This window comes from Panthera pardus, unplaced genomic scaffold (assembly GCF_024362965.1).
Source record: "Panthera pardus isolate Hobbes unplaced genomic scaffold, ASM2436296v1 HiC_scaffold_18, whole genome shotgun sequence".
Classification (NCBI taxonomy): domain Eukaryota; kingdom Metazoa; phylum Chordata; class Mammalia; order Carnivora; family Felidae; genus Panthera; species Panthera pardus.
This window is the reverse complement of record NW_026526743.1, coordinates 12,565,908-12,593,900: the sequence shown is the minus strand read 5'-3', so window position 1 is coordinate 12,593,900 and position 27,993 is coordinate 12,565,908. Positions and strand designations below refer to the sequence as shown.

At 53.2% G+C, this 27,993-nt stretch overlaps 2 protein-coding genes across 19 annotated transcripts in view; one reads left to right on the top strand and one right to left on the bottom strand.

The window, feature by feature from the left end:
- LOC109260428 (tigger transposable element-derived protein 1-like) overlaps positions 1-27,784 on the bottom strand; it is a 38,301-nt gene extending 10,517 nt beyond the window's left edge. For 8 of the 11 annotated variants that reach the window (XM_053906225.1, XM_053906219.1, XM_053906221.1 and 5 more), the window contains exons 1-2: positions 12,256-12,659; positions 6,904-10,040 (exon numbers count right to left, since the gene is read on the bottom strand). In XM_053906225.1, the coding sequence (XP_053762200.1) occupies positions 8,060-9,922 (1,863 nt within the window). In that variant the 5' untranslated portion in view covers positions 9,923-10,040; positions 12,256-12,659 and the 3' untranslated portion in view covers positions 6,904-8,059. Of the gene's footprint in view, positions 1-6,903; positions 10,041-11,184; positions 11,367-12,255; positions 12,660-13,968; positions 14,082-27,551 lie in introns of those variants that run through there. The other 3 variants (XM_053906227.1, XM_053906229.1, XM_053906228.1) reach the window with 3 other exon arrangements.
- Positions 14,015-27,993, top strand: part of MZF1 (myeloid zinc finger 1) — a 66,389-nt gene continuing 52,410 nt past the window's right edge. The window contains exons 1-7 of one of the 8 annotated variants that reach the window (XM_019438592.2): positions 14,105-14,517; positions 14,868-15,050; positions 15,834-16,270; positions 16,715-16,898; positions 17,607-17,677; positions 17,798-17,918; positions 22,041-23,548. In XM_019438592.2, the coding sequence (XP_019294137.1) occupies positions 14,430-14,517; positions 14,868-15,050; positions 15,834-16,270; positions 16,715-16,898; positions 17,607-17,677; positions 17,798-17,918; positions 22,041-23,473 (2,517 nt within the window). In that variant the 5' untranslated portion in view covers positions 14,105-14,429 and the 3' untranslated portion in view covers positions 23,474-23,548. Of the gene's footprint in view, positions 15,051-15,501; positions 16,271-16,714; positions 16,899-17,606; positions 17,678-17,797; positions 17,919-22,040; positions 23,549-27,993 lie in introns of those variants that run through there. The other 7 variants (XM_019438597.2, XM_019438596.2, XM_019438591.2 and 4 more) reach the window with 7 other exon arrangements.

The window sequence follows — 27,993 nt, the reverse complement described above, 5'->3', positions numbered from 1 at the left end:
AGGCACCCAGGCAGTTAACATGTACCCAGATGCTGGCCCGGGACTCTGAGCTGAATGAGAACAAGGACTGCCATCCAAATCACACAGAACACCCTGCCCTGGCCAACATGCACCTCCTCCTTTGGTCCACATACACATACATACCTTAAGAGTACATCCAAGGCCCCTGAAACCCAAATCACTGAAACACCAAGGAAACAGTCATGAGAGCCTTCCTTTGGCTGCAGCCAGATGTTCAGGAAAGGGTTGACTCAGCAGGCCTGGGTTGTCCAAACCTTGCACATTCCAAAAGTTTGGCCCTTGACCTGCTCCTGAAAGGTAACCTCTTAAGCCCTTGGAATATTCTGCCTCTTAAAGGTATCTCTGTTTACCTAAGGACTTAGGCCAAACCAGATAGTTCATGCTAACAATGTGACTTACAGTGGTGACCCTGGTCCACATTGTACCAACCTGACCTCTGGGAGGAGTTGAGACTGAGTAACTATGGTTAGTATACTCCATACCTATGTAACTGACCCTCAGTAAAAACCCTGGATGCCACAACTCGGGTAAGCATCCCTGGCTGCTACACTGTCACATATCATTGCTGTGAGAATTAAGCATTGTCCACATGACTACCCTGGGAAAGGTCATGTGGAAACTTATGCCCACTATCTCCCAGACTATGCACCTTTTTCCATTGCTGAGTTTAATATGTATCTTTTCGCTATAATAAACTATAATCACGAGTATAACAGCCTTGTTGAATTCTGAGACTCCTTCCAGCATATCATTAAGACTAAAAGTGGTCTTGGGGACCCAATCACATACCTTGACATTGACAGCCAAGGAAATAGTTTGAGACATTTGGCTTCTGGAATCCCTGACAGCATCACAACAATCATCTCCAAGGCCACCCAGAGAAAGCAAGGGCCAGCCCCTCTACCCTCTCTCACGTGGGGGCATTGGAGGGGCCAGCAGTAGGCCGAGACCAGGTAAGGGCATGGAGCAAAGGCAGGAGTCTTCATGTAAATGTGAACTATGGCAAACTTGAAACTGTGTTATTTCAAGGATGAATGGATGTAACCATGCACATCCCACAAGATCCACATGAGTACCAGGCCTGAGTCCATTTAGTGACCTACTAGTAGGCTGCTATTCCAACATCCACAATGTGATAATGCAAAATCTTTCTTCTTTTTAAGTTTTTTTTTAGTAATCTCTACACCCAGTGTGGGGCTCAAACTCATGACCCCAAGATCAAGAGTCACACGCTCTTCTGACTGAGCCAGCCAGGTGCCCTGCAAAATCTCTTTTTATAGTGTGTATCACCTAAGCATCTATTCAGTGAGAAGCTTGGAACTGGAACTAAGAGACCTCTAACGAGGAGGCAAACAGTCAGGAGACAGCCCACCTCAAAACACCAGCAACAGGCTTAGAAAAGAGCACAGTACCACAAGCAAACACCCCACAAAAACTACAGACACATTCATCCAAAATGTCTCGCCTGCACCTCACATTCATGCCTAGGTGAAAACCTGCGTTATCAAGGTTTTCCTTAACAGTAAGTGAATCCAGTTTGCAGCCTTTCCAGCATGTACAGAACTAGCTTCATCATGTCCCCTTCAAAGAGCCCCGCACCACCCAGCACTGGCCCTCTTTTCAGTTTCTAGTTGTCTCAATTCCAATCTCTTCCCTTTGTGCCTACATCTGTAGGAGGGTACTATTCCCTGCAGTCCCTACAGCCATGACACCTTTTTTCTATACTTTTCTCTTCCTTCAATACCTGTTAAATTATTTGCATTAAAATCCTCTCTGTTAAAACGAGTGGTATGTTAGCATTCCTCAAAAGGTCAAACAGCCTCACCAGTCATTCCACCCCCAGGTATATAACCAAGAGCAATGAAAACATTTGTCCACATAAAAACACATACACATACATTCACAGCATCATTATACATAATAGCCAAAAGGCACAAACATCCCAAATGTCCATTAATAGATAAATGAATAAACAAAATGTGATATACTCATAGTAGATATTATTTAACCATAAAAATGAGATAATTACATGCCACAACATAAATGTACACTGAAAACATTACACTCAATGAATGAGGCAAGTCATAAAAAGCTACATATCATATGATTCCCTTTAATGAAATGTCCAGAATAAGCAAATCCATAGAGACACAAATATTAGTGTTTGCCAAGGCATTAGGAGTAAAATGGGGAGTGACTCCTCATGGGCACAGTTTCTCTGAGATGTTTAAATTATGGTATGAGGCAATGGTAATGGTTATATAATCTTGCAAATATACCAAACCCAGGGACTGTATACTTTTTTTGTATGCAAATTATAACTTAGTAAACCTGTTTTTGTTTTTCATCACTAGGTTTTCTACCTCTTGATATGGAGGACCAAGAAGACAAAAGACACTGCACAGGTATCTGTGAGCAAATGAGTGAACAAATGCCAGGATGAATGATGGCATCCTATCCAACCATCTCTCCAGCCGGTTTCATGATTATCCCCTCCCCACAGGCATACAGACACATGTTGCCCAAAGTGAAGATGTCACATGGCATGAACTGCAAAGCCATCCCTGGCGAGGCCAATCTCTGTTCACCTCCTCGTGCCCCACCCCCTCCAGAGAAAACAGGATACCCTAATTATGACTGGTGGTCTCACTATCCAACTCTCTAAACAGACCAAGTTCCAATAGGGCAGAAACCTTGCTTGTTTCCTTCCTTGATTGACTTAGATGCCTGGAACATGGCATGCATCCAGTGACATTTTGAGTAAGGAAAGAAGGAAGAGAAAGGAGGCCTGGTGCACCCTGAGAGGGTGAAATGTCATGCCAATGTCAAGCTCACATCTCTGGGAGGCTCACAGGCTACAAAATGCTCCAAACATGTTGCAGCTTTTGAGTCTTCTTCCCAGTGATAAGAACACTGGGTCAGGGTGGTAGGTTGTGTCCCCTTCTGCACTCCCCCAGCCCCTGGGCCTCCCAACCAGGCCCCTGGGCCCCTGTGGCTCACCAGTTTCCTGCATCATCTGAGCAAGGCTCTCCACCAGCACCACAGCCTCCTCAGCACTCTCAGGGCACTGGGACTCCACCCAAACCTGGGTGTCAGGTGGCAACACACCCAAGAACTGCTCCAGCACTAACAGCTCCATCATTTGCTCCTTGGAGTGTGACTCAGGCCTCATTCACCAGCAGCAAAGATCTCATAGCCTGGCCAGGGCCTCTCAGGGCCCTGCTGCCTCTTCATAGCAGAAGCTGCAGAAGCACTGTCAGGGGTCCCTACAAAGCCTGGACAGCAGAGTGGAGGGCTGAGGGTTAGAGAGAGGTTCAGGATCCCATGAGGTGGCCTCATCATCCTCCCTCTTGATGACCACAAGCTCTTTTGACTGAGGGGTGCTGGGCCTACTGCCATGGCAAGACCTTGGGAAGCTGGTCTCACCTGCACTCACTCAGGCCACACACTGTCTTCCTGGGACAAATGCCCACCCAATCAGGGCCACAGACCATGCACGCCCTTCCAGCCACCCATACCCTCGAGGTCACTTCCTCTTGCAGAAACTGTCCCTAAGTCTGGCTAGCTGGCAACCTGGTAGGGGATATCTCCAGCCTGAACTTCCCCATCTGTGCCTTCAAGAGAACACCTGGCACTGGGAATCTGGTCAAGAGGAGAGTGAACCCACCCCTGCAGGGGGAGTTTACAGTAGCTCATATCAGGCTAGGTAAAGGTACGAGAGTTGTTCCTGGAGATAGAGGGCATGGATATGCCATATCTCAGTGAACTGAGAGAACTCCACCAACAGCCAAACAGAAGTGCTGGTGGGAACTAGCAGAGGGTCTGTGCCCAGGGAGGGTCAGAGCAAGTGAAGGATACAATCTTCCAGACACTAGGAAGAGTGATGTAGGGTGATGGGGACACATAGGGCAAGCTAAGGGCAAAATACAGGCTGGCATACTGCCCCCTGCCCCCAGGTGGAATATGTGTAATATTCCTCGGACACTCCTGGCTACCCAAGAACAAAGGAAAGGGGCTTAAGTGCTTGCCATGGTGATGTGGGAAACCAAGGCAAATGAAAAATTAAATTCCCTTACTGCCTATAGCCCATTGACAGGTCCTTGAGACCGGCAGAGTGACCTCCCTCTAGGAGTTCAGCTACCTCAAGGATGACACTTTGCTGGGAGCAAAAGAGAACCTTGGCTTCACATTATCCCAACCTCAAGGATCCTGTAAGTCAACTTCCTTTATTTCAACTGCTTCAAGATATATGCTGGCAATCATACTCCAAGCTTATGGTTCCCCGATATGCATCTAAAGAGTCTCATCACTGAGGCTTTATTAAACGGTGATAAATGGTGTTTCCCTAGCAACAGCTAGCCCCTCAAGGTCCTGGAAACCTTGTTTCCAAAATTCCTTAAAGACATACTCTATCCCTGACCCCCTCCCAACCTGAGGGTGTATAATGAGTTACCTGTCACAACCTCAGTGTACCTCTTCCTGCCCACAGGTCCTGTCCCCATGCTTTAATAAAATCATCTTTTTGCACCAGATATCTTCAAGAATCCTTTCTTGGTCATTGGCTCTGACCCCACGAACCCTCCCCCCCCCCCACCGCCATCACCCCAAAACTTCATCATAGAGGACAGACTGGAAGAGAAAGATGGAAACTAAAAACAATTGCAGGGCAGCCAGCATGGGTCAGGTGCAGGGATAGCAACAGCTGACACCTACGCTGGAAGGCCTTCCTTTCCCCCATGGCAGACTCCTACAGAGCCCAAGAGGCTCAGCTCATACCAATTAGCCAAGATCAACAAATGTCAAGTAGAGATGTCCACTCTACAATGTTCAACAAGAAACTAATCTGTGGCGGTCCTCACACAATGTGATCCCACTAATGTTGACATATTTTAAAGCAACAAAATTCTGAGGTGTATGTGTGTGTGCATGTATGCAGAAGCTACTGTTATAATAAATGTTCAGAAACGGGTCCTGAAAAACAAACTCCCAGCAAGCAAATCTGGGGAAAGTAACTGGAGGAGGAGTCCACTTTTTTTCATAAATCTCTACACACCGTCTCAATTTTTTTGGCAACGACCATTTGTTACCATTGCAACTTTAAAACATAATTTCAGTGCCAGCACATGTTGTTATATGGGTTGGTCAAGGTTCCCAAACTGGGGAACCTCCATCCACCACCACCACCACCACCCCGCCCCACCCACCCCCCCACCCCCGGCACACCCACCTAACCACCAGGTGCCCAGAGGCGGTGGCTAGAGAACATTCTGGCCAGCAGGATCAGCACAGGCAAGAGCCATGTGGCCAGGGCGATCCTACAGAGAGTTTGGCAGTATAAGGGTCTGGATTTTAATCGCCATGTGCGGGGAGCACCCCTCCCCATCACTCTCACGGATGAACGCACAAGTAGTGGGAGCAAAAAGGAACTCAGGTCTGGACTGAGGAAATCCAGAGACTCCCCAGAAGAAGTGAGAAGTTTTGAGGGTGTAGGTTGGGTGTGAATCTAAAAAGGAAGGAGGGAAGCCCAGAAAATTGGCTCGTGTAGGATAACAGCGCCAACCGGCTGATGGAACCGCGAAGGGTGGCGAGAGCTGACCTCAGCCCGGAACCACTTCCGGGCCAGGACCCGCTCACACAAGACTCTAGGGCCAAGGGGCCCCTGAGCCACCTCTCCCGGAGGACTAGCTGGGCTCCCAGGGAAACGGGTGGTGCTTCTCTGCACCACCTCCCCTGCTGTCCTCCACCGGCTGCGCACCCTACCTCAGGCCTTTCCGACACTCCTGGCCGGATTGCGCCAGGACTCACCGCCCCAAGCAGCCACACGGACCAGTCCCACCGCGCTTGAACAATGACCGACCACCCTGGGGACAAGAACCGGGAGCTTCCGGGCCCTCTACTGACTGCTTCCGGCGCCTTGTATCCCCCCGACACCCCCCAACTCTACTCGACAACCCACGCAAGCAGGCCAAGAGGTGAGGGACACGGGTGTCGGTTGCTCCTGCAGGTCTATGGCAACGGCCCGCTGCCGGAGTTGAAAGGCGTAGGAGGCCGCCTCTGTCGGCTAGGTTCTCTAGGAAACGTAGTCCCCAACGCGTCGGAGATCCAACCTGTAGAGTTGCAGACAGTGCATTTCACAGGAGACACGGGGCTTCCCTGTCGCACCACCAGGGCCCCCCGGAAATGTTCAGGGACCTGCTGAAGGTTGCTGGTCGAACGAATCCAGGGCTCTCCAGTCATTTGTTGAGGGCCAGGCGCTGTCCCCGGCTCTGAACAAACGAGCCCTGGAGCCAGACGGGCACACGCATGCCTAGTCTCCGCTATGCAATGTCTGCAAGGTCTCCAGTGGCTGCTCATGCGACTACGCCTTCCACCCACTGGGCTTTGGCCTCAACGACTCCTGCCTGGTCACCTGCCTCCTTCAGCTGCTGCACCGCATTCAGCCTCCATGGAGGATATTCCTTCCTCCCATTCCTTAGGCCCTTACAAACCACCCTACCACATTGGGCTGTGTCTGTCAAGCCCTTCTGTAACATGGCATTTTGAAATGACGGGTTTCCTGATTGTCAACAAGGTCCCTGAAGATGAAGACTGAGACACCACTTCCCCAGAAAGCCTACCCTATCGTGTCCATGTCCCCAGCTTGGTGGGGTCCCTCCCGAGTGACCTGTCATAGCCTTGTCACATAGAATGTAACAACCTCTGGACTGGCAGCTCCTGAAGTCAGTCTCACTCACCCTGGAATCCACACCTAGCACATTATAAGTGCTCATACATTGTGCAACCAATCCAGTCTGCCACCAGAATCCTAAGAAAAGCTTCCCTTCTCCTTCTCATCCCCCTTACCATTCTCCCCAGGAAAGCAAGCAAGGGGCCTCATCTCACCTTTCTTCCAGTAAGGCTGATCCTTCAAGCCACTGGTCCTGACCCATGTGATGAGTTCACAGCAAGCCCATCAATGCAATGTTAGCTGAGACAGAGGTAGCAAGAATCCTTTCTCCCATCTTTATTTTTTGGCACGTGTGTGTGTGTGTGTGCGTGTGCGTGTGTGCGCGCGTGTGCGTGCGCATGTATGCAGACATATGCAGATACCTGTGTTGAAAGGAGTCCAGGAGCCCAGACATCCCTGTCCCACCACCTGTGGCTCATCCAGCTAGAGCACAAGAACACCTTCCCTTGCTGACTGACTGTGGTTTGCTGGCCCAAGTGGTGTTTCGGCAATCAGGTGGACACCCCATGATGCCTGTGATTACAGTTTGGGGGGACAGGAAAACAAACTGGAATGAAGGGAGACAACAAGACTGTCAGGAGGTGGGGCAGTGTCCATCAGAATTAGAGCTTTGGGTCTAACATCTGAGAGGCTAGGCTATAACCAATGCACTGGGAGCTAACTCTGAGGTGACCACTGAGCTCTTAGGAGTGGATGGTATTTTCCAAAGAGCACCAGAACCAGGAGACTGTCAGAATCACAAAAAGCTCAGAGGCTGGAGGGAAACCAAGACACCATGCCACAGAAATTCAGAGAAGAAAACATTTCCAAACCAAGCAAGTGATCCCTGCTATCAACAGTCACAGTGAGCCAAAGTGCTCTGGCATTGAGACGACAGAGGCTGTGGAAGCCAGAAGAGGTAAGGGTGGCATGGAAAGTGAGAAAGGACATGCCAAGAGCAGGAAACCCTCATCTAAAGTTGGCTAGGAAGGGTAACAATGGTGCAGGGAGAGGTCAGGTTTGGAAAATGGAAGAGGCTGGTCTCAGTTCTGGCCTCTCACCACAAGGAAAACCACCCTGGCAGACTGTGCAGGGCAACTACCATACTACAGGGTGTATCTCTGTCATGGGTGAGCACTCCTGGGCCTTGCATCTCATCTGCCAATCAGAAGACACCACCGTTCTGTTCCCCAAGCCTAGAGTCATGGGTCACTATACAAAGACCACAGAGCATGAGATATGAGAACCATGGGGAAGAAGGAGCAGTATCTGGCCTCCAGAAACAAAACACCATTAGACAGAACTCATGTGAGGTCAAGTCCAAGCCCCAAATCATATAGGACAGCCAGAGGTCTGACCTTCAGGACCTGTGCCCTTAGCCACTTGCCCACCCTCTATGGGACCCACTTGGGGCAATGGCAGGCTTCCTGCCAACTCCCTTGCTGCCACCACCACAGGGCCTCCTGAGGATGCAGCTGCCCGAGACTGTCGCCTCCTTTCCCGGTGTAGCTCCCGGAGGCGAGCAAGGGCACAGTGGACACCCCGGGAGACCCGCAGGCTGCGCTCCCGGTTTGGATCATTCTCTATGAGGACCTGTAAACCAGCAGCAAAGTGAGACAGAGCCTGGGCGAGATGCTCAGGGCTCAGAGCACCCACACCAGCTTCCTCAGTGCCTGCACCCACCACAGCCTCTGTGAAATCTGGCTCTTGTTTTCTAGAGACCAGGCCATTCCCTGTCTCCCAGGGCAGCCCAGAACCACTCATGTCCCCATCCTTTGCATCCTGGGGGATGCTGTGGGGTGGGGGCTCCCCATGGGCCTGCAGCAGGCTGGCAACATCAGCCTCAGCTGCATCTCCAAGGCCCACATGCCGAGCTAGTGCCACAATGCTGCGGCGGAGCTGAGGCACAGTGTCAGGCTCAGGGGTGCCAGCAGGGACACACTCAGGCCAGAGCTTCCTCCAGGCGCTGTTCATGGTGGCAGGCTGCAGCTCTGCCCAGGCTTCAGCTATATTGTCCACAGCAGTCACGACAGTATAGCTGCGCCAGAACTCCTGCACAGAGGGTCGGTCTTCACCAGTCGTCTCCTGGACCAGCTGGCTGAGCGTGCGGCGCAGGTAATAGGCCTTGAATGTGGCAATGACACCCTGGTTCATGGGCTGGATCAGGGCCGATGTGTTCTTAGGCAGGAACTCAACCCTCACGTGGGCTGAGAGGCCACCCAGGTGAGCAGGGTGGCAGGGTGCACCATCCAGGAGCAATAGGGCACGGTGTGGGAGGCCATGGCTGGCACAGTAGCTCTCTACAGCAGGACAGAAGCAGCCAGTAAACCACTCCTGGAAGATGCTGGGTGTCAGCCAGTCATTGCGGTTGGAGCGCCAGACCACAGGAAGGCTGGCCTTGGAGCAGCCCTTGAGGGCACGTGGATTCTCCGAGGGGTACACTAGCAGAGGCTTCAGTTTAAAGTCACCAGCTGCGTTGCCACCAAGCAGCAGGGTCAAGTGGTCCTTAGAGGCCTTGAGGCCAGGCCCGGCTGCCCCCTCCAGTGCCAGCAACATGCGCTCTGGCAGCCGCTTCCAGAACAGGCCTGTCTCATCCACGTTGAAAACTTGGTGTGGTGAGTAACAGCCCTCCTCCAGAATGGTGCGCAGCACTGGGGGATAGTGGGCAGCAGCCTGGGTGTCAGCCACAGCTGGCTCATCTGTCAAAAGCACATTGTTGCGAGCCTTGAATCGGGCAAACCAGCCGTTACTGGCCCCGAAGGTCTCAGCCTGAGTGCCACTGCCCTGCTCATGCTGCAGCTGCACAAAGAGCCGTCGTGCCTTGTCCTGGATGAGCAGTGTGCTGATGGGCAGGTTCTGCCGCTTTTGCTCCTCAATCCATAGGCTCAGCAAGCGTTCCATATGGCCCATCACCACACCCCGGCAGCGGGTCAGCTGCGTGGCACTGACAGGTGTGGCTGCCTGGGAATTGGCCCGGATCTTGTCCTTGTTGACACGGATTGAGGCGACGGTAGAGGTGGCCAGCCCCAAGGCCCGGGCAATCTGAGTCAACTTCTCACCTTCCTCAAACCTCCGAAGCACCTCTAACTTCATATGCAGGGTGATGGACTTTCGGTCCCGCTTGGCACTGTGGCGGAGGCCAATCCCACCAAGGGGTGCCTTCCCCGACACCTGCAGGCGGGAAGTTGTCTTCATTCCGCCTCCCTGAGCCACACACCTTGATGAAGCCTCTCCGCACTGCCAGTTTCCACAGTAGCTACCAGCGTGCCCACAAGGGCAGCCTCTTGGCCTCTCCTGCCACACCTGCTTCTGCCTGTAAGACAAGGACACATGGGCATTAATGTGTAAGCATATGGAAGTCCCAACCATCAGCTGGCCTTTCCGTGCTCTGACACAGAGCACCCAGCTCTGCTGACCACTGCCTCAGAGGCATGCCCAGTCCCTTCTTTCCCTACTGCTAAAAACACTGCACACTCACTTCCAAGTATCCGTTGCATCTAAAGGAGCATGTCACTTAGTTTTAGCTTATGAGATCAAGAGATGTCTGCTAGGAGACTCTGCTCTCTTCCCCTAGCAAACCTCTTGCAACCACAAGATAGTCTAGAAACCCTGGCCCACCTCCCAGACACTAATGAGCAAATGAGGTACCCACTTCCATGCTTCTCACCCTTTTCATGCTTCAAACATCAGTGTGGGTTGCTGAATAATGGTTCCTAAAGACATTCACATCCTAATCCCTATGAATAAATTACCTTACCTGGAAAAAGGGACATTGTGGGTATAATTAAGTTAATAATCTTGAGATGGGAAGATTATCCTGGGTTATCCGAATGGGCCCTAAATGTAATCAGAGAAGGCAAAAGATTTCACTCAGAAAAAGGCAATGCAACCACTGAAGCATAGAGGATACAGAAGGAACAAGGGGCGCCTGAGTGGCTCAGTCGGTTGAGCATCCAGCTTCAGCTCAGGTCATGATCTCACAGTTTGTGAGTTGGAGCCCCGTGTCAGGCTCTGTGCTGACAGCTCAAAGCCTGGAGCCTGTTTCAGATTCTGTGTCTCCCTCTCTCTCTCTGCTCCTCCTCTGCTCATGCTCTGTCTCTCTCTCAAAAATAAATAAACATTAAACAAAAACAAAAACAAAAAAAAAGGAACCAGCCCTGCTGATACCTTGATTTTAGCCCACTGAGAAACATTTCAGATTTCTGACCTCCAAGACTCTAAGATAATACATCTGTGTTGTTTTAAACCACTCATTTTTCAGTAATATGTTACAGCAATCATAGGAAATTAACACAGAAGAGAACCAACCTAATTTATGCCACAAACTATGGAGCACCTGAGAATAGAAGAGGATGGTGGTTCTCCACACGGCAGCCACAAAGATCCAGTAAGAACTAAGATCCTATCTCCCCTCTGTTCAAGCCCTCCCAGCTCTGAGTAAAAGCCACAATCCTCACCAGATTCTTCAAGTGTCTTAGAGCCTCTTCTTTTATTTTGCTCACTCCTGCCCACATCCTTGGGGCAGACTAAGGGTGCTCCTGACTCAGGGCCTTTGCTCCTGTTTCCTTCAGCCCATGCAGGGCCTGGGCACTTCCGTTATCTGCATGGCTTGTTCCCTCTCCTACAGATCTCTGCTCAAATGTAACCTAATCAAAGAGGCCCTCTCCACCTACACGCTGCCTGAAGGCAGGAGCTGTGTTGGCTGAGCTCTCCCTTGTGTCCTCAGACCCAAGAATAGTGAATCCAGTAGTCGCTAGCTGATGAAATTATTAAATTAAGTACAGCGGTGGAAAGCATGCTTTTCACCTTGTCCGTTTTGCATTTTGAATCATGTGGAAGTAGCACTGGATCAAAGAGTATACACACACACACACACACACACATATATATGTGTGTGTGTGTGTATATGTATGTATATGTGTGTGTGTGTGTGTGTGTGTGTGTGTGTGTGTGTGTGTGTAGTGCGTGCGAAATACAAGGGACAAATGACTGGCAGGTTTGTTTCTGCCATGGCTATGGTATCGATACCTTCAAGGATCCATGGACTACACATGGCTTAAAATAAGGTGGCACATGCCACAGGTCCCCCATGCCTGGGAGGCAGGGAAATGTAGGTGGACATGAGAAAGGCTCCTCTTGCTTACTGAACCACTCACGCGCTGCGCCATTGTTCTTTCAACATCCATGCCTTCCTCTGCTCACCCACAATTTTAAATTAATTCACCCACACGCTCATTCATTCATTCCCTCCCTGCCTCCCTCCCACCCACCCTCGTGAGAAAGCCTCCAAACCCGCCGCCGGTGGAGGCTCGCTGCCCATGTCTCGGCGGAGCCAAGGGCTCGTCCCCTTGAGACTACATTTCCCACAAAGCCTCGGGACCGCCGGAATCTTCGATTGGCCCATTCGCGCTCGTCCCGGCCTGCGCGCGCAGCGGCCTCTCTTCCTTCTCGCCGTTTCGGACCGAAAGAAACGGTGCCGAAGCCCCCGCCACCGGAGCCCGGGCCCCCGCGCGGCTGACTGCCCTCACCTCCGGACCGCGACGCGGGCCGGCTGCTTCAGCTGGGCGGCTGGGGCTGCGGCTCTTCCCCATCTCCTGTCTTACAGCGCCTCTTCCCAGGGGCGGCCGAGCTCAGCCTCCAAGTTGTCGGCGGAGGCGGAAGATTGCCTGCGACTATCGAGATTGGACTAGTCCGCGCGGGGCCAGTCCCCGACGGCGCTCTAGGCCCTGCGCCCCGCGCTCGCAGGCCAGCCGGGAAATGTAGTTCGACGACGAGGATGCTGCGCGCAGAGCCCAGGCGGGGGCGCCGTTGGCTGTCTCTACCCAAAGCTGACTTGCTTTCTGTTTAATTTCTCTCAAATTTTTCCCGCCGCCTGCTTTCTTTCCATTATCCTCCTTACCTCCTTCCATTCCTAGCTTTGTCACCTCTTTCTCCCAGTTTGTTCCCCATCCTGGAGAATTAATTCCGCTCAGACTGTCAAATCCTTTTTTTTTTTTTTAAGTTAAAAATAAACTCAAGGAGTACATGGCAAACAGTTATTTACCTCATGGAGGGAACTAGCAGGATGACATAGGTGGTTCCGGGAAGATGAGAAAGAACAGAAAGGGTGAAAGAAATAAAGGACACTGAGGGGTGACTGGGTGGCTCAGTCGGTTACGTGTCTGACTTCAGCTCAGGTCATGATCTCACTTTGTGGGTTCAAGGCCGGCGTCTGGCTCTGTGCTGAACGCTTGCTCAGAGCCTGGAGCCTGCTTTGGATTCTGTGTCTCCTGTCTCTGCCCCTCCCCAGCTGGCGCTGTCTCACTCTGTCTCTCAAAAATAAACATTAAAAAAGAAAATTCTTTAATAGAAAAGAAAGAAATAAGGAACACTGAAATAAAAGCCCAAAGTCGAATTGGTGCCCTACAAGCGAGCAGGCCTGGGTGTCTCAGTGTCGTAAGGTTGATACAACTCTTAACGCCAAGCATTTGCAATCTGGCCTCTGAAGAGTTACTTATAGGGAATCAGATAAGCTGAAGTGGGCTTGGTAGACAATGCTAGGAAACGCAGAGAGGGTCCCCAGTCATCCTGTTTTGTCCTATTGTCAATTTTTGGATAAGTTTCCCTAACAAGTCTCCCTCCAACTGTCTCTACTTGCCGTCTGTCACCCTTCTCTAGGTCTTTGAAAACTCTCAATCCATCTCTAATTTCTGTCCCTTCCTCTCCTCTTGCCTCTGTATGTCTGTATTCCTTATCTGTCTCTTGAATCTCAATATCTGCACTTCTTGTCTTTGTGAATCTATCTCACTCTCCCACTTTGTCTCACCTTTCATATCCACCCCTTCTTGATCTCCCTCCCTCTTGCTAACTTTACGGACACTCCTGTCTACCTAGCCCTGACTCTCTGATCCTCTGGCTTCTTATCACATTCTCTAGGTCTCTGAAAGGAGAAATACCTCCCCGTTGACTTTCTTTCCTACCGGTGTCTCGGTCTCTGTATCTGTTCAATTACTTTCACGGTCTCTCCTTGAATCTCTCTGCCCCCGAGTGGACCCTCATAGGCTTTGGGTCTCTCCCTGCCCGGAAGTCTTCGCGTCTGTCTTTCCTGTCTCGCTCGGCTTCTCTGCTCCGGCCCGCTCCCCAAGCCCTTATCCCACGTCCCCCATCGCCTCTCAGACGGCCAGCGGCTCCCCTGGGTTGAGCTGGAGACCTACTAGTCAGCCCATCCGGTTACCATGGAAACGCCCGGGCCCGCCACGTACACAATGGGACGTCGTCTGGCTGCGCGTACGCGCACGGAGGTCTCAGCCAACTACACTTCCCAGAAAGCACGCGGCCAAGCCTCTCCGAATCTGCCGTCCCGGCGGGCGATGAAGGAGGTGCCCCTTTCGAGGCAGAAGGTTGCCATGGAGACGTAGGTTGCCGGCGCCCTAGCGAGGACGGTGATTGGTGCAGAACCCTGCTAATCCCAGGAACACCCGTAAAGAATTGAGGAAAACGTGGTGGGGGGCATGCGCGGTTGGGAAGGCGGTGCTGCTGTTCGAAGCCCCCAGAGAAGCTTACGCACGTCGACGGGGCATGGACGCCTGGATCTGAGGCGGGGAGCGCGGAAGAGGCGGCCGGGCGTGTGATCTGATCGTTGCGAATGCTACACCGGGGGACAGGGGAGGAGGGTGGAAAACGAGGCGAGGGTGGGGGAAGAGCCAGGTGGCACTCGGGCTGAATGCGTGGAGCATTCTGGGACGTCCGGGGAGGGGGAAGTCGGCGATTGCGCATGCTTAGGAGCGCGGAGCGGCCCGCTGAGCGTGGAGGTGAGGGCGGGGACCTCTCAAAGAGGAAGGCTTGGGCGGGGACCCGGGCGGCGACCGCTAACTCTTGGATTGCGGCTACCCTGCGGGAGTGCGGAACAGGGACCTAAGCACTCCCTCTCGGTGAGCCCGGTGCTGTCGGCGACGCTCATCTATCACTGAAATGCCACAGCGACAAGCTCTCGGAGCCCCGCCCCCCCCTTCCCGGTTGCCCTGGCGGCACTAGACCAACCCTGGGAGTGGGAAGAGGGCGCTCTCCCAAGTGGAAGTTGCCCTCCAAGATTTCTGGTAAATGTAGTGCAGAAACCTTCGCAGGGGCTGGCCGGCTTAAAAATGGTCCAACCTTTTCCCAGGGTTTCGGGTTGACCTGGAACCTTCAGGAACGGAATTTGACTCACGGGATCAGGCGACCCTGGAAATCGATTCTTACTCACGTAATAAACTCAGATTTCTTCACAAAGCCTGCACATTAACACCAGCTGCAAAAGGAGCAGCAATGGCAGGGAGGGGGGAGCGCCCCCACTTACAGGGGATCGGTAAGGATGGGGAAACTGAGGTTCACAGAAACTTGCCAAGGTTATGTAGCAAATAGGCCAGATCAGAATCTCCAACCTTGCTTGCAGGCACCCGGTCCAGTGGTCTTGGGGCCTTTGTGGGCCCCCTGGAGCTCCCCCATCACCTCCTAACCCTGCCTAAATCAGGAAACTGAAGAGATGATGGGGCATTACGTAGCGTGATAATAAGTTCGGCTGGTTCAGAATGGGGCTGAATGGGGGCGGGGGGGGGGGGTGCTGCCTGGAGGCTTGGCCACACAGTTGACTTTGCCCCGGGGACGGCGGGGGGGGGGGGGGGGGGGAGGGTAGAGGTGGAGGGAGGCTGCTCTGTAGAAACAAGTTGAGAAGGGAATGGTCTGAGAGACTAGATGGGAGTGTGGGTGGTGCAGTGATGGACTGGTGTTGGAGGCTGAATGGGGGGGGGGGGGGGGAGGGTAGTGGATGTTGTAAATGTCATTTACCTGACAGCCACAGGGCAAGGATGAGGTGGTGCACATAGAAGGACAGGATTTAGAGGAGAGGAGGTGCCTTCTATTCCTAAGAAGCACCTTGTGTTTGGAGCAGGGAATACCAGAGACTAGGTCCCAGCTAGAGACCAGAGACTCAGGTGCCTGGCTTGTGACCATCTCTCTGTGCCCGTTTTCTTATCTGCCTTCCACTCGGTGCAGGTCTGAATGTGGAACACCACAGCATACAGTAGGTGCTTAGTAAGCATTTGCTGCTGTTTGTCCTCCTCCCAGCAGCCTCATCCTATTCCTCCCCCAGGGGAAGACACTGTCCTTGGAGCCCCCAGCCCAGTCTTTCCAATGAGGCCTGCAGCACTAGGCTCCCCAGGTCACACATCCTTGGAAGATGAGCGACCTGTCATGGTGAAGCTGGAGGACTCAGATGAGGAGGGTGACGCTGCCCTGTGGGATCCGGGCCCAGAGACTGCACGCCAGCGTTTTCGACACTTCCACTATGAAGAGGCAGTGGGTCCCCAAGAGGCCCTGGCCCAGCTCCGGGAGCTATGCCGCCAGTGGCTGCAGCCAGAGGTTCACTCCAAAGAGCAGATGCTGGAGCTCCTGGTCCTAGAGCGGTTCCTGGGTGCACTGCCCCCTGAGATCCAGGCCCGCGTGGAGGGACAGCGGCCAGGCAGCCCTGAAGAAGCAGCCGCCCTGGTCGAGGGGCTTCGCCAGGAGCCAGGAGGACCCCGAAGATGGGTGAGTCTGTGGCCCTGAGCCAGGGTCCAGGCTGGAACAGTATCCAGCTCTGCCCCACCCTGGGGAGTGCCATGCTCAGCCAGACACCTATTCCTTGTGGTTTAGAAGTGGTCACTTGCAGCAGACCTTGTGTGAGCATAGACGCGTTTCCAGGGCCAGCCTCATTGGTCTATCCCTACATCACCTGGAGTCATGGACATGGGAAGGGATGCACGGTGGGGAGAGAGGGAGACCACTGGGCATTCCTGGGTGCCTGCAGCAGGAGAGCAACTGCGGGTGGTCCCTTCACTCCTGGCTCAGTCCTGGAGGGAAGTGGGTCCTTGGAGAACAGAGTAGGTCAGGACCCCTGGAGTCCTGTGATGGGGTGGTTGCCCATAAACCCCCCTGCTTGTGCAAAACCCAACTCTCTGCCTGGGCCCTTGATGTTTGGGGGCACCTCTCCAGGTCACAGTCCAAGTACAGGGTCAGGAAGTGCTATCAGAGAAGATGGAACCCTCCAACTTCCAGCCCCTCCTTCAAACCAAGCCACGGACTCCAGAACGTGGACCCGGGACACCATCTGAAGCCACACACGAGTCACCGCTGGGCCTTCAGGTGAAAGAGGAGCCCATGGTTACAGAGGACCCAGGTGAGGGCACGCAAGGTATGCATGGCCCAAGGCCTGATTGGGTGGACCAGAGGGGCCTGGCCTCAACAGCCTAAAGGTCCCCTGCTGGATGGAACTGTTCATATGCCCTAGTAGCCCCCACAACCTGCCTAGCTAGTGGCCATCACTACTCCTCACATGCCAAGTCTGACTGTTACAACTATGTTTCTCTGCTCTCCCCTAGCATGGAGTAGTAAGCTATTGGGGTTCTGTGTGTGAGGCACGTGGGATTCACTCCCCAAGGAGATCCATTAGGAGACAATAGCAATTCTCTGGAGAGCAGGCAGCAGGCTTGAATATGGGTTGGTGTGACTGAGGGAGGACCCCAGGGTGCTGGAAGGCATACCCCTCCCCATTTTACTCCTTCCAGGCAGATGCCAAAGTTGGCTTCCCACACCATCCATCATTCCTGTGTGGACCCTAGTGCAGTGCTTCTCTCCACCCTCACTGGCCATCCTACCCAGGACTCATGCAAGGGTACAGAGCACAGACCTGAGCTTATCTCATCCTGCTGTAACTTCTCCTGTGGTCTTCAAGGGGGCTTTGCTTTACTCCACCCCCAGGCTGAGCCCTTAGAGATGCCCAGCCATGTCCAGCTCCAAACTTGGATTCCAGCATTTGGCATACCACTGAGGAGGGCAGTGGGGTGGGGACACCCATGGGCCACCTGACCCCAACCTTCCTCTACAGAGCTTCTGGATTCTGGGCCTCTAGCCAATCCCCAGGAAGCCACTTCCACTCTCCTGCCTAAAGAGGCCCAGGTGAGCCCCATACAGACCATGCTCCCCACCCTGTCTGGGGAGCCTCAGTGGGTGGGGGTCAGACAGGTCCCTCCCTGGACCTAGCTGGGCACAGACGAACAGTGACCACTATGGTTTCAGGATTGTGAGATAGTGCTGGACCAGGCCTCTCCCCGCAGCGAGACTGGGCTTGAGGGGCCTTCGTGGAGGGAGCATCCTGGGGCCCTGTGGCAGGAGGAAGCTGGGGGCATCTTTCCTCCAGGTGAGTGAGATGGAACATGGTGGGGCAAGGCCCTCTGCATGGTAGCGGCACATCAACCCATCCCACTCCTGGCCCTGCTCAGGTGGCCCTCTCATTCCAGCATCTCCAAACTTCTCCATTCCGTGGACCATCCCTTGCAGCATGTAACTTTCAGCATCTCCTGTCCTCATAAGTCGAGCCCTCAGCCAACCTGTTCCCTCCAGCTACTGCTCCCCACCATAGTAAAACCTCCTTAGAGCAGGGCCTGTATTCCCCACACCCCCGTCCTTTCCCAGCCCTCCCATCCTGGATGGATTCTGGGTTTGCATCCCACTGTCTGGATAGTCGGGGAGGGAGGGTCTGGATCTGGCAAGGATAGTAGGTTAGTAGACAGTGGGCAGGAGGGACCTTGACACGGGTTGAGGATCGGGCAGGACAGAGCAGGAGACTAAAGGCCTTCTGCTGTCCACCTCAGCTTTACCACTCTTGGTCTGCCATCATCCAGTCTCCCTGCATCTTCTTTCTTGTTTCCTGGACCCCTTCTTTTTCTTGGTTTACTCCCTTGTTCTGGGGGACCTTTCTGCAAACTATGGTATGGGAGATAAAAAGTTTTGACATGCTACATCTCTAAAACGCACTGATCTAACATTCTATATTAGGCTAGTTTGGCTGCTTGAGGAATTCTTTTTATTTAGTTTCAAAGCTTTTTCATCATCATTGGTGAGCCCTTTCAACTTGAAATCCATATCACTCAATTGTGGGAAACTACCTCGAATAGTTTCTCTCGGTTTTTTTTCTCTCCATTGTTTTGTTCCCTTGTTTCTGGTATGCCTGTTACCTGGTTCTTGGTTATATTGCTTCCTCAGTATGGTCTCCTACCCTCAACCCAGCCTTTTGCCAGGATGGGGGAAGAGATCCAGGAATCAGAGCTACAGCAGTGCCCACTATTTGCTCAGAATTCTGTGCAGACATCCCAGGTCTGTTCCTTGCAGCAGTCCAACCCAGCTGCTGCTGAACAGCCTCCCCATCCTGCTTGGTGGCCCTGCCTCTTCACCTCCATGGCCAGAGCTACCTGCTACCTCCAGCTCCTGAACTTTTCAAGTCTTCTTTGGGGTCAAACAGGGTTTGGGTTTTTTGGGGTTGGTTTTATTGTTGTTGTTTGTTTTTCCACTTTCTTTACTACTAGTTTAATATGCACTTTCTCCAATCTGCTACACAATTAGTATTTGCCCCTTAGCTTTCTGAAATAGAAAATGTTACGGGGTTTGTTTCCTTTCCTCTCACCTTTGTGGATCTTATGCGTTAAAAACCAAAAAATTTTGGTGTGGTTTTTACTGTTATTTCAGGATAGAACAAAGTTAAAATAGATACCTTTATTACTTGTAAGTCTCCATTTGCTATGTTTTTTGTCAAGAAGGATCCTAATTCATCCTTTTTCCATAATGTCCTTGTTTCATGGATGGTGATTCCTCCTTTGAGGATTTAGACATACTTTAGTGTCCTTTCCAGGCTGTTTAGCTAGTTTAGTTTCCTCAAGTGTGAATTCTCCAGCTGGTTGTACTGTTGACAGTCTGCCCTTCATAGCTGTAGGAGCTTCATTTGTCCCTGCCCTAAGCATCATGCTAGGTGAGAAGACTCATAACCTTGAAGTGGAAGTACCATCTGGGCCCCAGGACATTCAGTGACGATACTTCTGGAGCCCAGCCAAAAGCAAGCACCTTATTCCTGGTCAGGTATGTGGGTGGACTGAGCTAACCCAGCCCATGTCCTCAACCCCCAGCTTTGTGACAGAGCCTGGCTTTAGACCTGGGGACTAAAGTCACAGGGGCTTCAGAGCTCACTGTGCAGGCTCTGGATTCCTAAGCCCCACCAACTGTCCCTTCTTTCCTTTGGAGCTGTCCAAAACATTTTTAAATATTTTCTCAGGTTCTGTTGTCATTTCTGCATGTTGGAGCTGAGAGAGTAGGATCTGGCACATCCCTAATCTGCTGTTTTAGTCTTAAACTGGCTGGCCAGGCTGGGCCTCGTACTTTGTTTGACCACCACCTCTAACTTGGACCTGCTTCTCTCTCAGTTCAGAACCCCACAGTCTTTCAGCTTTCTCCATCCACACTGGCACCACCACCTCAGACACTTTGGCAGGTTCCTTCTCTGTATCCACACTCTCTCTGTGGACAACCAGAGTTCGCATCTTCAAATAACTGATTCCTTCAGCTACCTTGGTCTCCATTCAGGACTCCTGGCTGCTCCTGTGCAGCCAGTGTTTTCATCGTAGTATTTTTTTTTTTTTTTTTTTTTTTTTAACGTTTATTTATTTTTGAGACAGAGAGAGACAGAGCATGAACGGGGGAGGGTCAGAGAGAGAGGGAGACACAGAATCTGAAACAGGCTCCAGGCTCTGAGCAGTCAGCACAGAGCCTGACGTGGGGCTCGAACTCACGGACCGCGAGATCATGACCTGAGCCGAAGTCGGACGCTCAACCGACTGAGCCACCCAGGCGCCCCTTCATTGTAGTATTTTAAATAGCTAATATATTCCCATGTTAGAAAATTCAAAAGGCACAAGGGAGTGTACACTGGAATGCCCCTCCCCTGCCTGTGTTATACACTCTTGTCCCTCAACAGCCAGCACTACCATCTTCTTGTGTGTTCTTCCAAAAAGATTTTGTGCATAAAAAAGCAAACACAGATTCAGATACATACTTGTTTCTCTTTAAAATACATGTGAATGCCTAATCACCATGTTTCACACCTGACATTTTTCCTGCATCTTCCCACTTCAGCACACAGCAGCAGGTGCCCTCCTCTCTGGACAGCTGCGTAAAGCCCCCCTGTGGCTCACTGTGGACACACTTGTTTATCCATCGCAGCTCCTACTTACATTCCTTTGTGTGGATTTCCAGTGGTGAACTGAAAAATCTCATATATAGGTCATTTTGAACAGTGGGGAACACAACTGTTGAAGTGCATAAAAGTGAAATTGCTGATCAGAGTGTGAGAAATTTGCTATTTTAATGTATTTTGCCACACTGGCTCCCCATTTCGCTTACTAGCAAGGCATGCAAACACTTGGGTCCCTCCAGGGAGGGTGTGAGAATGATAGATGACTACAACTCTAATATTCAGTTTTCTTAGGAGTGAATTGAGCATATATTATGGGATTTAGTATTAGTTACATTTCCTTTCCTGTTCACCTCCTTTGCCCGTGTTTTGTCAGGTCATTGGTTTTGTTGATTAACTGGAGCTCTTTACTTAGAAGCTTAATTACCCTTTTGCTTCTGGAGAATCTGTCATTCATTTTTTGGCTCTAAGGTTATCAATGCTGTGCATGAACGATTTCCTTTGACACAGTGTAATTTATGACTTTTCTTTGACAACTTACTGGATTTTCTGTCACCCACTGAAGTCCTTGCTATTCTCTTAGTCTCCCTGCAGCCTTCCTCTTTTTCTAGTCCCTGCTTCTCAGTTGCATTTGCTTACACCTCCTTCCTCACACAGCATCTAATGCTAGAGTGCTCACAGCGTGGCTAGGACCTGCTACTTCTTTCCATAGACACCCACTCTTACTTGATCACACACAGGGCCGGGGCTCTGTGTGCCATGCATATGCCACAGCTGCCATGGTCACATTTCCCTGCAGACTGAGCCCCAACTCCTGAACTCCACAGCTGCATGTAGTCTCTGCCCCTCAGGTGCCCCATGCACATCTCAGGCAAGGCACATCAGACCAAAGTCGTGCGGCCTGGCCCACTCCCCTCCAAGTTACCTTCCTGTTGGCTCCACTTCCAACCTCCCTCAGACCCACCCACTTCTGTGTATTTGTGGAAACCATCACCACCTAGTGCAAGGGCCACCTGACCCATTTTTGCCCTAGAGCCCTTCCAGAAAGATGATTTTTGCAAACTTAAGCCAGGCCTAGAAAGCATGTCCCCAACTTCTGAATCCTCCTCCTCATGCAAGGTTCTGTGCCCTTGTCACCTCCTTTGGGAAACACAGATAAGAGTCCTTGCCGTGCCCTTGTTACCTCTGTCTGCCTCACTGGCTAGTTTCAGGCACCTCTAGTTCACACTCTTTCCCACCGGCTGGAGTGGGTCGGGAACAGTTCTCTTGGCATGCATGACTGGATCCCCTTGTGCAATGCAGGGTTTGCACTCCAGATGGAAAGTGTCTCTGCTGGCCCAGGCACTGTGAGCCCCCACTTCCATATCCCCTGGGACCTCCGCATGGTGGGCCTCACGGACCAACTCCGGTCACCCTCCCATGAAAGTGGCTTCTCACGTGCGCTCCTGCTCCCCAGTGGCCCAGGAGGTGAGCAGAACCCCACGAATGAGGGTTCCTGCCAGCTTATGAGCCCTATGCTAGGCACAGCCCGCTGGCGTGCTCCCAGGGGCCGGGGCCGGGGCCGGCCCAGCACGGACCCCGGGGCAGGGAGAGGTGGCCACTGTGACGTGTGCGGGAAGGTGTTCAGCCAACGCAGTAACCTACTGAGGCACCAGAAAATACACACGGGAGAGCGGCCATTCGTGTGCAACGAGTGTGGCCGGAGCTTCAGCCGAAGTTCGCACCTTCTGCGCCATCAACTCACACACACTGAGGAGCGGCCATTTGTGTGCAGCGACTGCGGCCAGGGCTTCGTGCGCAGCACCCGCCTGGAGGAGCACCGGCGTGTGCACACAGGCGAGCAGCCTTTCCACTGTGCGGAGTGCGGCCAGAGCTTCCGACAGCGCTCCAACCTGTTGCAGCACCAGCGCATCCACGGCGACCCCCCCGGCCCTGGCGCTGCACCCGCTGCACCTCCCGGTGCGCCTGAGCCCCCAGGGCCTTTCCCCTGCAGCGAGTGTCGCGAGAGCTTCGCGCGGCGCGCTGTACTACTAGAACACCAGGCAGTGCACACAGGTGACAAATCCTTTGGCTGCGTGGAGTGTGGTGAGCGCTTCGGTCGCCGCTCAGTGCTGCTGCAGCACCGGCGAGTACACAGCGGTGAGCGGCCCTTCGCCTGCGCCGAGTGCGGCCAGAGCTTCCGACAACGTTCCAACCTTACACAACACCGTCGTATCCACACCGGCGAGCGGCCTTTCGCCTGCGCCGAGTGTGGCAAGGCGTTCCGCCAGCGGCCCACGCTCACACAGCACCTGCGCGTGCACACAGGCGAGAAACCCTTTGCCTGCCCCGAGTGTGGCCAACGCTTCAGCCAGCGTCTGAAGCTCACGCGCCACCAGCGGACGCACACTGGGGAGAAACCCTACCACTGTAGTGAGTGCGGCCTGGGCTTCACGCAGGTTTCCCGGCTCACCGAGCACCAGCGTATCCACACGGGTGAGCGGCCCTTTGCCTGTCCTGATTGCGGCCAGAGCTTCCGGCAGCACGCCAATCTCACACAACACCGGCGCATCCACACAGGCGAGCGGCCCTACGTGTGCCCGGAGTGCGGCAAGGCGTTCCGCCAGAGGCCCACGCTCACACAGCACCTGCGTACCCACCGGCGCGAGAAGCCCTTTGCCTGCCAGGACTGTGGCCGCCGCTTCCACCAGAGCACTAAGCTTATCCAGCACCAGCGCATCCACAGTGCCGAGTAACCAGCGCTCACGGTACCCTTCCTCTACGTCCCTCTCTTTTGGCCTTTTGTTGGGGGGAAGAGTGTGTGTGTGTGTGTGTGTGTGTGCACGCACGCACAGCCCACGCAGAACACTCACCTCACAGGGTTGTTGTGAGGGCTGTGATCAAGCTTAGGTACGGGCAGGTCCACCCAGGACCTGGATCCCCAGTAGGTGCTCAATAAACAACAGACAGAACCTGGGTCTGGTATCCACCCACTCAATGCCTCCCCAGTAGTTGGGCGGGTCCCTCCATCCACCCCACCCATCTACTACTTTTGCAACCACGCAGTCTCTGTGAGAGCCATGGCCCCCTGCAGAGGTGACTCCTAACAGCATCTTGTGGGTGCTGCCTTGTACCATGCCTACTGTACTATTTGTCTGTGATGCCTTCAACCTGAACAACCTTGGGTCGGGTCAACTACCAAGTGAGGACTGGCCCAGTTTTCCCCAGCCAGCCAAGACCATCAGGTGCAACAGAAGTAGCAAACTCGTGTCCAGCAGGCCAGAGCTAGGGATATGTTTGTAAAACTTTAAACCAAGGAAGCCATTTCTTAGGCATAAAAGCTGGAAGGTTTTATCTAGAAATCTAGATTCTTTCATGCATGTTAACTACCAGCAGGTGCTCAGGTTAGGTTCCCTTTAGGATAGAACCCCAGCCAGTCTGGAAATTGAAGTCAACTGGCCCCAGGCCAGTTCCCCAGCCCTCTAGTAATCATTCACATTCCATGGGCCACAGTCTCCACCAACCCTGGCCAGGTGCACAACCCCCAAAGGCTCCCCCACACTGGATGGTCTCTATGAGGAATGTGTTCAGTGGCAAGCCATAGGAAACACAGCCAGCAGCAGCTTACATGAAAATACAGTTGCTGCCATTACGGGTTCAATGGCCTGCAGATTGTGGGCTGGCATCTCTGGAACCCTCTACTTTTTCTCTTGCCCTAGTTATCTGCCCCCTCCATCTGATTGTAGGCCCTTGACCTAGCACCCCTGCCCCCCAAACGGTAGGTATACTGGGCGCCAAAAACAGAATGAAAAGTAGTGCCAAATAAAGAATATTCATGCATCACGATCTGGCTTGGGACTTAAACCCCACTCTGGGCAGGCGTCACCTTGCTCTCGTTCTGAGGGTTTCAAACTCATGAACCAGGAGATGACCTGAGCCAAACTCAAGAGTCAGACACCTAACCCAATGAGCCATGCAGGCACCCCTAGGAACAACTTCTTGAGGCTCATGTCCAAGTTTCTTCCAGAAATACACCTGGACTTGCCTCTGCTGCCACAAGACTGGAGTCCTGAAATCAGGGAAAGACAAGCCACCTGGGCGAGAGGCTTCCAATAGCCATCCCAGAGAAGGTGTGTTTCCTGCTCCCTTCCCTATCCTACTCTGCCCCTCTCCCCATCTCCCCCTGGCCTAGCCCCAACCAGGACTAGGGCCACTGTGGAATCTACATCTGGCAGAGTCAACAGGTCCCCATGTAGGGACACTCCCATGTGACACAGTTGGGGGTGGGGGGAGTCCCCTGGGCCCTATGCCAACACTCATTGTCCTCTCCAACTATAAAAGGAACTCTAAGGACTCTAATCTGGGATATATAAATCAGAGGGGAGGAGGGCAGTCACTGGTCCCTAGGCGGAGGCTGGGAGTCAGATTAAGGAAGGCACACAAACACTGAGATGCCTAGTGCTCTGAGGGTGAGGGGTACTGCCACAACTTCATAAATCCTGTGACATGGATTTTTTTCAAAGCCTGTGTGAATTTTATAATCAGAAACAAAGAGAAGAAAGGCTGCTCTCATGTTTTGATCATCTTGGTTTAAGAAGAACATGATGAGAAATCTGCACACATGACTACTTAACAACTGGAAATTCCACACAAGAAAAATTACAACACACACGAAAAGCATGCAGACATCAGGCCAAGGCCCCATGCCCAAAGTCATGAGAAGTCCATGCTGAACCAGTCCTCTAAGAAACAAACATGAAAGTTGATGTGAGAGCCCCAACACCCCCCGCCCCACAAAAGGCTATTTCTACAGTTGGCTGGGGACACCTCTGCAAGCCAGGCTGCGGACTGTGAACCCAACGGCTGCCATACTGTCAGCAGAGCGGAGGGCTTAGACAGGATGACCACTTGGCCTCACTCAGCCAGAGCCACAGGGGGAAGCCAGGAGAGGAACCCCTAAGGCACTGGCATCTGGGGAAGCTACAACAGTGCCCAACCAGCCTGTCCCTGGATCATCTGTACCTGAGCCTATACTGTTTACTCCCAAGCACAGTCTCCCTATGCTGCATGCATCCATTTATTCTTAATCCCAACCCCAAGCCTCCTAAACCTGTCCAATTCTCTCCATTGGAGAGAACCACTCCTCTGATCCCAACACCAGCCTGGAGGCCCACAATACTCAGCCTCCCTTCCTTGCCCGCTCCTGCGCTTCCTTTCCACCAAAACCAATCCTATCTTCCCAGTTACAGCTCCCAGAAGCTGTGCCAATACCCCAAGTGCACTTCCACTCTCACTCTTCACCTGCCATGTGCTGCCCAATCCCTCCAAATGCCAGGCCCAGAGGATACAGGCACCCTCACCACCCAAACCACCTGTGCCCCTCTGTCACTGTGTGGCCATGAGAATAACAAGGGAAACACAGCTGCACCACTTCCAACCCAATCCCCGGCCTCAGCACAGCCATCCCCTCCTTCCTGGTCCAGGTCCCATGACCCCCTTTACCCAGCATTTTGTTTCATGGTTCAGTCTTCCCCACTGGATGGTTAGGAAGCCATAAGGTCACAGACCACATGAGTCTAGCTTTGGCTAGTGCAGCGCCACCTCTCCACGGAACCGTACCCCATCCTCAGATGGGCCTTCAGCTGATGGGCCTCAGAAACTGGCCTGAGGATGGACACATGGTTTAGTGTGACCAATAGGCAACACCCCTGAGACTGGCTGCAAAAAGAATGGTCATCAACCTTCAGCTGGAGATAGCCTGTACGATAAATCGGGAGAGCAGAATGGCTGAGAAGAACAGAGAGAAAGGGATAGAGGAAGAGTGAGTCTGGAGGGGCCATATGAGTCCTGAGACCAGCCATGTCTGAAGCCTGAGAACGCTGGGATGGTTGCAATGTCAGCCCCCAATTTGAACTGTTTGATGCTCCTGAGTCCCCTTCCTCACCCTGGCACCTCTCCAGCACGCAACGCACAAAGAAATTAAGAAAGGATGCTGAGACTGTGAGGCTGGCATAAGGGCACAACCAGAGGAATGAAAGGGGTGTCTGGGAGGGTGACATTGAGAATGGAAGGGCCTAAGAGGAAGCAGTTGCAAAGACACGACTGGGATCTGTCCATGGAGCCCGAGGACGTCAATGGTACCAGAGAACCCACAGAGCAGGGCCTCTAAGGAGGCTGGGGCCAAGATGGACGCCAGCCCAAGATCCGAAGAGGTGGAGGCGACTCCCTGAGGTGAGGATGGCTGAAGTGGACGCCAGGTCGGGTCTGAGGAGGCGCTGGGGATGAGATGGCGTCAGGGCGACTCCACTTAAGTCAGGACTGCGGGCCTGGCTCCGGGGTCGACGGCTGAGAGGAACCCGTAAACACCCCTATCCAACCCCAGCGCCGGCCCAACTGGACCGCCAAGACCTCTTCCACAAAGCCCCAGGCGATGACGGTAGGTCGCCTTAGAGACGCAAGGGGACGTACAGCGGGAGCCGCACTCGGTCGCAAAAGGACCAAGCTGCAGAGCTCCGGATGCACCCATCTGCCCTGCCCCAAACCCGATCCAACGCTCGCCGCGCAGCTCACCCGCCTGACGGTTTCCGTGGTGACAACCGGAAGTCGCAGAACCGCCCCGCGCCGCTTTCTCCCGCCCTCAGAGAAACGCTGAGCTGTGATTGGAGTGGAGGCTGACCATACCGAGAGCTGAAGATCGCAAAGCGTCCCCACTGGAACTCGGGACCCGCTCTGAGAACACCCCTGCCCCACATTCCCATCTAAGTGTCCACCTATGTGAACTCCCAAAGTGCTTACCACTCTCTAGCGCAATACACGTTTTATTTGCTAGTTTACCTCAGCCAGGATCTCCGCGAGCGTGTTGCGTTTGCGGTGGGACATCGAGGGTACTCGACCCCGCACTCCTTGGGCAACGCCTATGGCCTCGCCGTGGCTCCGGCCCGCCCTGGTCACCCTGCCTCTGTGACCTCCAGGGGCAAGGACCTCATGTGACCTACCCACTCAGCCGTCTGCACGGGTGGACTACGAGCGAAGCGACCTGAACCTGCCCCACTTAAAGATGGCGGCGGCACCGCCCATGCCTGGACCCACGAGCGTCCCCGGAAATGACCGAGCTTAGCCGAAAGAGTCCGAATACCAAGACCTATCGCTGAGCAACGCGGGGTGGCGGCGGCTGCGCAGGCGCACAGCGCAGGCCGGGCGAGAAAAGCCGAAGTCGGCGAGCGACGGAAATATCCGAAGCGGTGGGGCGCCCGAGGCCGTTGCGGACCTCCGCGCC